Genomic DNA, 9,023 nt, shown 5'->3' with positions numbered 1-9,023 from the left:
TGGAACGGCGGGGAAGTGGTCATCGCCAAGGCCAAGGCGCTAGCGCTTGGCCTTTTCTACGACACTCGATCACACGAAATGTGGCACCGTTGGGCCGTGGATTAGTCAAGTCAGCGTACGTTATCGGTTATGAACATGAATGCGGCACTGCTTTCGCTTATCTTTCGATCGCCAGCATGAGTGGGTTGCAACGGCCTCCGGCACAAGCGCAGCAGATAGCCCGGCTCGCTGCATACCGCGACTCCGAACCCCTCATACCAACACGCAGGCCAGGGCTTGCTCTAAACCGGTTGACTCCGCCGCCAGGGCCCATAGAAACTCGACAGGACGGTAGCATTGCAGTGTACCACGCCAGGATTTACCTCGCGATGCTGTGATGGATGCCACGTCAAGGGCAGGGTGAACATTGTACTAGACTGAAACCTCACATCAGGTCCAGTCCTGCCCAGCGACAGATTGGAGGGGACATCGGAGCCTCGCAGCAGTTTCATTCATGGCCTCTAGTGTTGATGCGCCAAGAGCGCTGCTGGTCAGATAGCGATAAGCTTGATGTGTCAACGGCGCGTGCTTCTCGACGACGAATCCCCGTGCAAAGCTCGGGGTCTGACGTCAAACGTTCAATTGAAGTGGGGAACACAGCATCTAGAGGGTGACTGGTTGGGGAAAGCCGTTTAGATGCGTTTTTGTTGAGGAGCCGCCATGACCTGTGTCTTTTTATGGACGGCGGTTGGTCACTTTCAAAATTGTGATGAACCTGGCATTGAGAAAACGAGACAACCGCGGGTGGGCTGGGGTAGTAGGTTGAGGCCTAGAGCGTCAGCTGCCGTGCCATCTCAATTATTCCTCGGCTCAGGCAGTCTAGGTGATGGTGCACGCTTTGAGTTGGTGCACGGGCAAACGAAGAAGTGCATGTGGAGGGGTCGTATTGGTTTAAAGGAAGCCAGGAGGCATTCTGCAGGTCTAATCATCTAACCGCGAAGGTGTTCCTCACTGACAAGACTGTTCCGCCATACCCTTTAGACATTTTACCTATCGGCCATGCCTCCGTCGCTTGCACATTGCAACATACCACGTATTGCTTGAATAATATGGAGGAAGTGAGCGAAGAGATGCCATTGCCCGACCCTTCTCTTTGCGACAATGGAAGAACTTTTGGAACACTCAGCACAACCCTCGAGGGATTACAGACCGAAGATCAGCGAAGAGTACTTGACACCATCACGCAGCTACGAAAGTGTGGTCTCGACGGAATTCTCTCCCTGCCCGATATCGTCGTCTGCGGGGATCAGTCGGCCGGCAAAAGTTCCGTGTTGGAAGCTTTAACGGAGATACCTTTCCCGAGAAACGACAATCTCTGCACGCAATTTGCCACGGAAATCAGCCTCCGACGAGAGCTTTCCGAGAGTCTCACCGTCAGGGTGATCCCGGGCAATGAACGGGGCCAGGAAGATCAAAAACGAATCAGAGAGTTCTCGGAATCCATCACCGATTTCAAGGAATTGCCCTTCGTTATAGGCGCTGCGAAGAAAGTCATGGGCATTGGCAATGGGGGCTGTACTAGCTCACAGCTGGGCCAGGCACCTGATAGCGCCTTCTCCAAGGACACGCTCAGCATCGAGATCAACGGACCTGACCGCCCGCAGCTTACCCTGATCGATATACCGGGCCTGATTCAGTCCGCCACGAAAGGCGTCTCCGAGAATGACGTGGCTTTGGTTGCCGACATCACGGACCGCTACATTAAGCGGCCTCGTACCATCTGCCTGGCCGTCGTGTCGGCAACCAACGACGCGGCCAACCAGCCGATCCTTCAACGTGTCCGCAGATTCGACCCGCGAGGCGAGCGTACCCTCGGTATCATCACAAAGCCCGACCAACTTCCGGAGGGGTCTGGCTCCGAATCCCAGTTCCTCGAGCTCGCTCGCAACGAGAATGTGTTTTTTAAGCTTGGGTGGCATGTGATTAGGAACCGCCGTTTCTCCGAGAACGAATTTTCATTCTGGGAACGCAACGCAACTGAGGCGCAGTTCTTCCGCACGTCAAATTTCCGCAATCTGCCACGAGACATTGTCGGCATCGAGACTCTGCGGAGAAGATTGAGCCAACTTTTGTTCGAGCACGTCAAAACCGAACTTCCGCAGCTCAGCGGGGATCTCGAGCGGGTTCTCCAGGTAGACAGGCACGACTTGAGTTTGTTGGGCGATGTCCGGTCGGATCCCACAGCTTGCCGTGTTTATCTGACCAAACTCACCATGGAATGTCAGGAAATTTGCAAAGCGAGTCTCAACGGTAATTACGAGCATAGTTATTTCAAGATGGGCGCCGAGGAGTCGTTCTCCCTGCAGAACAAGAGCACTATCGCTCGACTCAGAGCTGCTGTGCAGTACAGTAATGAGGTGTTTGCCGAAACCCTACGGCAAAAGGGCCATAAGTACCATTTTCTGTCCACGGCAGCGAAAGGGCTGGTTGCATCAGAGGACCTCGACCAGAATCAAACGTCTATCGAGCCGTCGCCGAAGCCGCTCTCCAGAAAAAAGTCCGGCGCATGGGTTCATAAGATGCTTCTCCGTTCGAGGGGTACCGAGCTGATTGGGAACTTCAACCCGCGTCTGATCGGTGAGCTGTTTTGGGAGCAGTGCCAGCCGTGGGAAAATCTGGCTAGAAATCACATCGAGCAAGTAGGCCAGCTGTGTAAGGATTTCCTCGCCAATCTCCTGGAACAGAAAGTTCCTAAGGAGATGAAGGGTCGCATTTGGTGAGTTACTTTGCATGCCACGCTGAGAAGTCCAGCACAACCTAGCATAGTGCTAATGCCAATCGTTCAGGACATTCATGGTCCAGGACACGCTGAACGAGCGGAAGCAGGCAGCGTATGACGAACTAGGCAAGCTCATGAATGACATCAAAGAATTTCCCATCAACTACAACCACTACTACACAGACACCATCGAGCAGCGGCGCCGAGAGCGGCTGAAGATACACTTGGAATCTTTACTCCCAGGCACCTTCACACAAGCGCCACCCGTGAACTGCAGTCGTGGACACCACTACGACAAGTTCGATCCAGGCATGGAGATGAACAGCGTCATATCGGCCTGTTTGAGCAGCAATGTTAACTCCATCGACATGAATAAGTTCAGCAGTGACGAGGCCCTAGACTGTTTGCGGGCCATCTACAAGGTGCAATACAAGACCTTTGTCGCCAATGTGACGACGCAAGTGATCGAGCGGCATATGATTCGGGGGCTCGACAGGTTGTTCTCACCGCTAGTCATTATCAGCATGGCAGACGACAAGGTTGAAGCTATTGCTTCGGAGCGGCCGGAAAGTAGGCGTCAGCGAATCTTTTTGTCGAATCGTGTGCAGAAGCTGGAAGAGGGCCGCCGAATTTTTCGGGAATTGATCGGTACGCAATCGGTGGCCAATGCGAACGGACACTGAACGGGCCGGATGAGCAGAATTGTCACACTTAGCAGCTAAGCTGTGAGTAGCGACTTGCGATGGAATCTGACGAGAATGCAGTGAAATGCGTGGGCAATTTTGGTTCCAATCGGCAATACTATTCTGCCGAACAAGGCTTGTTTGAGAGGGAACCCACGTCATGCTTGGAGTAGAGATATTGCAAGAATCTTGTTTCTTCCTCGACGTTCACATATTCTGACTCTTCGTGAGGTTTGATTCGGGTCCATCGCGGCCATACCATGACCTCAACCGGGATTAGCACCACGTCTTCCGAAGAGTGGAAACTCTTTGCTGTTAAAAGTGGGAAGGAGGGACGACAGGGAACGAGTGAGACTAACTCGAAGTGGTTAGGCACGTGCGGACACGCTGGGGAGTGGAGCAAGTGGGATCCGACCCACCATGTCTGAACTGAGAGTGAGTCAGATGGAGTCGAGTATTTAAAGGGAGCTGTGCACCCACTCACAGGAGTGCAAAAGATAGCATTCTTTTGTCTCTTTGTTCTTTTTGTTTTGGCGGGCCAAACACGACGAACTGGATTGACTTGGGTTGTCAATCAGCAATGCCGGCAGCATTACCTGTGGTGGAACAGTCGGACGCGGGCGGACGATCATCAACTCCAACCGATGGAGACGGAGGACTACTTCAAGCGGGAGCTTGGCTCGTGGCACAATCAGCAGAGGGTTCTGCGGTACGGCCTGCTTGCAGGCGCGGATGCGCTCGTGAGGCTACAGCGATTGGGTCGCGATGAGCTTGCCACACTGCAGAGTCGGTGTGCGTGGTACTGGAGGAGCAGGACGTGGTGGTCCTGGACAGCTGGCGACATTGAGCTGGTGGACAGCTTGTTGAGTTTCCTGGACGAGGAACTATCCCTGTGCTTGGTCCACGGAGGGTCTATTGTTACCGGGGAGCAACCGAGACGGAGTTCGTATTCGCTGATGACACTGGTGTTGACCGCCCTGAGCGGCATACTCCCGCGCCAACCGGAGGGGGTTGCTGGAAGCATTGGGCGTAGCACTCTGCCCGGGGGCATGAGAGAGGACCCGTTTGTGGTGCCGGACTCGGAGAAGGAATCCCCGCTGTCGAGCCGGGAAGGCGAGATGACTGATTGTAGCTGAGCGACGGGAGGGAGATGTTGAATGGAATGAACTGACTGTGTGTTGCTGAAATTCTCTTAATTGACTGACAATTAAGGGTGAACTCGGGAGAGTTGAACGGGGCGGAACGAAGTGAGCCGGGAATAGCCTCAACCTCGAGAAGCTTAGGCTTAAACGAGTAGTTAGGCTGATACTCACGAGAGTGACAATGGACTGATCCCAATCTTCCAAGGTGTGGAATTTAGGGGTACGGGCTGAAACCCCGTGACACCAGAGCCGAAGGCGGAGGTGTTAATGCTGTTTGAGAAGAACTTGATCAAAGTCTTGTTCTATCGTGATGTTAATTGGCAATGCTTGTCGTGATAACCTCTCTTTTAAGTTGCTACACTGCGTTACACTTCCACTGCATCTCTGCTGACGCATCGACTGCGTTCTCGTTCCACTGCGATGTTTCACACCTTCGCTCCTCTTTGCACTCTGGTGGCGTGGCCACCTCCGTGATGACTTCACTTCCGTTACGGCGTTGCACGCCTTTACTCCGCGTTTCGCCATAACCCGAACCCCCTCACTAACCCGCTGCACTGCGGTGATGAATCACCTTCGCTGCGCTTGGCGCTTCGCTCGCGCTTCTCTGCGGTGTTGCACACCTGCGTTCTGCTTCCGCTTGGCTACTGTGCGGCCTGACAGGCCTTTTCTCCTCGTCGCCAAGGGCTGTCCTTCGCCTGTCAACCCTGCGCGCCAGCGGGCCTCATGGTTTGTTGTTGATAGACAATGGCCCAACGGCCCATCTACCAAAGGCGCAGCTAACTTTGGTGTCTTCTTGTTAAGGCACTTGCCAGGCCGGACGGCCCAGCAATGACCCACGCTTAAAAGAAAATGAGTCAGCATTTCTTTATCGATAATGGCGATAAGGACGGAGGACTGATAGCTGCCAGACTAACCCATTGGGGTTAGCTGTCCATCCAAAGAGTGGATACTTTGGAGTGGGATCCGGGGGACCAATGAATGACGGTGACGGAGATTGAGTGAGCCAGAGCGAGACAAACGTGGTTTATTTAAAGGGAAGACGTTCCCACGCGGGCGCTGCAAATGATGGGCAACCTTTGCTTGTCTTTTCTTTCTTTTTGTTGTTCTTCGTGGGGACGAAGACAAACTCTTTCGGGCAGGGACCCACACAGGCTTGTGAGAGCCGGCCTGGAGACAAGCGTCTCGGCTCGAGGATCGAGTGATATCCAGTGGGACACTTCAACCAGCGGGAGACTGGTTATTGTTTTTGTTCTTTTGTTCTTGGAAGAACACGCAGCAGAGAAGATGCGCTTCTTTTTGTTAGGTGTGAACGTTTTGAACGACGAGGAGGAGGAGGAGACGGCGCAGGGCGCAACCCACACCCGGCTGGAAGCGGGACCAGAGGCGACGGGACGGAGCGACTGTCGGACGGGACAGTTGGAGGAACACGAGAGTGAGGGACTCTCGGAACCCAGCAGTGATGCTGTGTCCAAAGCCACGGTGGAGTGGCAGAGAACAAGCCCGAGAGGGTTGTTGCTGTTGTCGCGGTCGGGGAGCGCTTTAGCGAGGTCTTTTATTTCTGCTGAAGAGCAGTCTCTTTCAGCAAGGCCTAAGGTGAGCCCAACGGTCTTCCTTTCTTGCACCGTCGTCGGCTGCAACCAAGTGTTCTCGGACGAGAGGGAGTGGGCGGAGCACACCCGAGGCAGGCTTTGTCTACCGGAGGAGGCACGGAGTAAGTATGCCAGGGGCATGAGGTCGGAGGCCGCGCCCAGGGTAGTGCGTTCGCCTAGCTGTCCTTACCCAGGTTGTGGTAAGCGGTATGCTACACCCGGTGGGTTGAAGACACACCAGCTCCAGGAGCACGGAGGCGGGAGCAAGAGGCACCAGTGTTTGCAGTGCAAGCGGGTGTACCGTCGGCCGGAAGGCCTGGAGAAGCACCGGAGGGTGGCGAAGGGGATGTGCAAGTCTTGGGAGAGACGGGAAGAGTAGTGTATAGAAACTGGGACAGTGTGGCCCGAGAGGGGGAGGACGAGCGGAGCGGCGTGTGCGAAACTAGCCTTACTTTGATAGACTGATCTATTTTAACTGAATGAATATGCTTATTTCTCTTTGATCTTTTGTATGCTGAAGCACAAACCATACTTAAACTTCTTAAAGATAGTTAGACTGTTATTGAATGCTTCTACTGTTGTTTACTTAGTGTCAATTGACTGATCCTAATCTTCCAAGATCTGAAAAGTTGGGTATGGGCGAAGCCCATGACTCCGGAGCGAAGCGGAGGTGTTCAATGTGATACTGTAAACTTATTGTCAATCAAGTGTTCTTTAACACTTTCTTTTAATCGCTCCACTACGCTGCACTCTCGTTGCGTCTCAGCTTACGCTTCGCCTACACTCCCGTTCCACTTCGTTGGCTCTATCCCTCCGGTGCTTCGCACCTTCGTGATGATGCGGTCTGATAGACCTTTGCGCTCCGCTTGCGCTACACTGCGGTGGTAAACCACCTGCGTTCTGCTTCGCTTCTCTTTCGCTTTGGTGATTGCATCACCTTCGCTGTGCGCTTCGCTGTGGTGCTGCGCACCTACGCTCTGCTTTGCTCCTCGTCGCCGAAGGCCGCCTGTCGTCGATCAACCCGGGCGGAGCCCGGTCTATAATTTGTTGTTGATAGACGATGGCCCAATGGCCCACGTAACAATTGCGCAGCAATTTTACTCGTCCTGTTGTTAAGGACAGTTTTGGGTCGATGGCCCAAACTTCCATTGGTTAAGAAAAGTCTGTGCACTTTTCCGTTAGTGATCACGAGAAGGAGAGGAGCGACTGGAGTGAGTTATCCGATCTAACCTGATTGGGCTAGAAGCGGGCGGGCAGGGGAACAACGGGTGGGGGTACCCACCATGATCGGGCAGGCAGCGAGGGACTTGGAGAGTATTTAAGGCAGAAGGCCGGTGTTGGAAACACGAATGGAGGGTTCCTTTTGTTCATCTTCTTTTCTTTGTCCCTGCCTTTGTGTGAAGGCGGTCGACCGGCAGTCGGACATCTGGTAAGATGGGTTTACCTATTCCCACGGGGTGGACAATGGGAGCCGGGGTTCATGTTTTCCTTCTCCCCTTTGTCGAACCGGAGAGTGTTCGCGAAGAAGCGCTGATGCTTCTCGACAGAGTCCCGGAGCTGGGGGCGGAGGACATGGTTTGTACTGAGGTTTGAAAATTCTTAGAATACGTATTGAGGTACACTATGGACTTCGATGGCCCATATCGTAAGACTCAGGAATCTTGTTCGATAGTCCGTTTGAAGCAGGAAAACCGGGACTGACTCTAGAGGATTTGGCGGGGCACGGCGAGGTTTGCCATCCGGCTGTCCCACTTGTAACTCCGATTACATAATTACACGTCGGCTAGAGACAGTTTCTACCCACACATAGGTCCTTGGAGAAAAAAGTAAAGCGATCCAATCTGGCTTACTTTTGGTACATGGTCCTCTTTTCTCAGAGTTGCTGCCCTCGGCGATTGTCAAATCTGCGCCCGCCACGACGTGAACTCCCGTTGTAAATGACGGGCCTAAAGGGAGCTCAGCAGGTCGAAATTGTGCTACGCCTCAACATTTGATCTTGGTTGGTTAGGCGGACTGATAATCCAACAATCATCCGTGAGCAAAATGGGAAAGGGCTCTTCACCGAATAAGCCCAGTCTTGCCGACGCAGCTAATAATCCCCCATGCATCGGAAACAGTTGTCGCACGGGTTCAGAGGCACCGCGATTCCACAGTCCTCACAGCCAAGATGTTATCGCCACTTCCAAATGCGCATGTCTGAGGAGACTCACCACCTTCGAGAAGCCGACCTGCGAAGATCGCCGGATTGAGCTATGTCGTGCATTTGACGAGCGCAGATTCGATGCTATGATCTACGGCCAACCTGACGCCCTCCCGCCACCCCACGGCATCTTTTCTGACACCGGTCCAGCCTCTGTTGGCGCCGCGGGAGCCGCGGCGAAAACCTACAGACCTTCTTACATGAGAATGGACCCGCGTATCCATTGGTCCCACAATCGCTCCGACAAGTGGTTCGAACAGAAAATGGAAGAAATCAAAGCTCGCGGCGGACGGAAAGCGAACTTCGGCAAGGCAGCCCATCGAATGAGAATGCAGAGAATTGCCACCGAGCGGCGTGAGGCGGAGGACGCGCCGATGGGAGCGCTTGCAGAAGGCCGGGACCGGATCCTGCTGGTGCGTAGCAAGCCTACAGAACCATGGTCGCACCACAGACAGATGGACTTTGGCGACGTACCAGCACATGAGCTGCCGAGGTATGTGCAAGAGAATGAGAGTTGGATGAGTGCTGCTAAGTGGATGCGAGAATCACGGGAGGTCTATTTACAAGCCGCAAAGCTCGAGGCTGATCACGAGCCGTGGGAACATCTGTTCAGGAAGAGGAGGTAACGCTTTTGAACCTGATGGGAAGTTG

General features: G+C 53.8%; 4 protein-coding genes across 4 annotated transcripts; all 4 read left to right on the top strand.

Moving 5' to 3' along the window:
* Positions 1-938: 938 nt before the first annotated feature.
* On the top strand, positions 939-3,441 carry CTAM01_17038 (interferon-induced GTP-binding protein Mx; the record flags this gene model as incomplete). The annotated part of the gene is made up of 2 exons (XM_060533030.1): positions 939-2,755; positions 2,826-3,441. Coding segments are annotated over 2 exons (2,433 nt in total), but the record flags the coding sequence as incomplete, so codon positions are not given.
* A 644-nt stretch (positions 3,442-4,085) lies between these two features.
* Positions 4,086-4,577, top strand: CTAM01_17037 (uncharacterized protein; the record flags this gene model as incomplete). The annotated part of the gene is made up of 1 exon (XM_060533029.1): positions 4,086-4,577. The coding sequence occupies one exon, from the start codon at positions 4,086-4,088 to the stop codon at positions 4,575-4,577; it is 492 nt and encodes a 163-aa protein (XP_060372394.1).
* A 1,290-nt stretch (positions 4,578-5,867) lies between these two features.
* On the top strand, positions 5,868-6,551 carry CTAM01_17036 (uncharacterized protein; the record flags this gene model as incomplete). Its single annotated transcript, XM_060533028.1, has 1 exon — positions 5,868-6,551. One exon carries the CDS (start codon positions 5,868-5,870, stop codon positions 6,549-6,551), a length of 684 nt encoding a protein of 227 aa, XP_060372393.1.
* A 1,664-nt stretch (positions 6,552-8,215) lies between these two features.
* On the top strand, positions 8,216-8,998 carry CTAM01_17035 (uncharacterized protein; the record flags this gene model as incomplete). The annotated part of the gene is made up of 1 exon (XM_060533027.1): positions 8,216-8,998. The coding sequence occupies one exon, from the start codon at positions 8,216-8,218 to the stop codon at positions 8,996-8,998; it is 783 nt and encodes a 260-aa protein (XP_060372392.1).
* Between the last annotated feature and the right edge of the window lie 25 nt (positions 8,999-9,023).

This window comes from Colletotrichum tamarilloi (genome assembly GCF_030869305.1).
Source record: "Colletotrichum tamarilloi strain Tom-12 chromosome Unknown Scaffold_314.1, whole genome shotgun sequence".
NCBI classification, from domain to species: Eukaryota; Fungi; Ascomycota; class Sordariomycetes; order Glomerellales; family Glomerellaceae; genus Colletotrichum; species Colletotrichum tamarilloi.
Note: the sequence above shows the minus strand (reverse complement) of the source record. Positions and strands in the feature narration are given on the sequence as shown.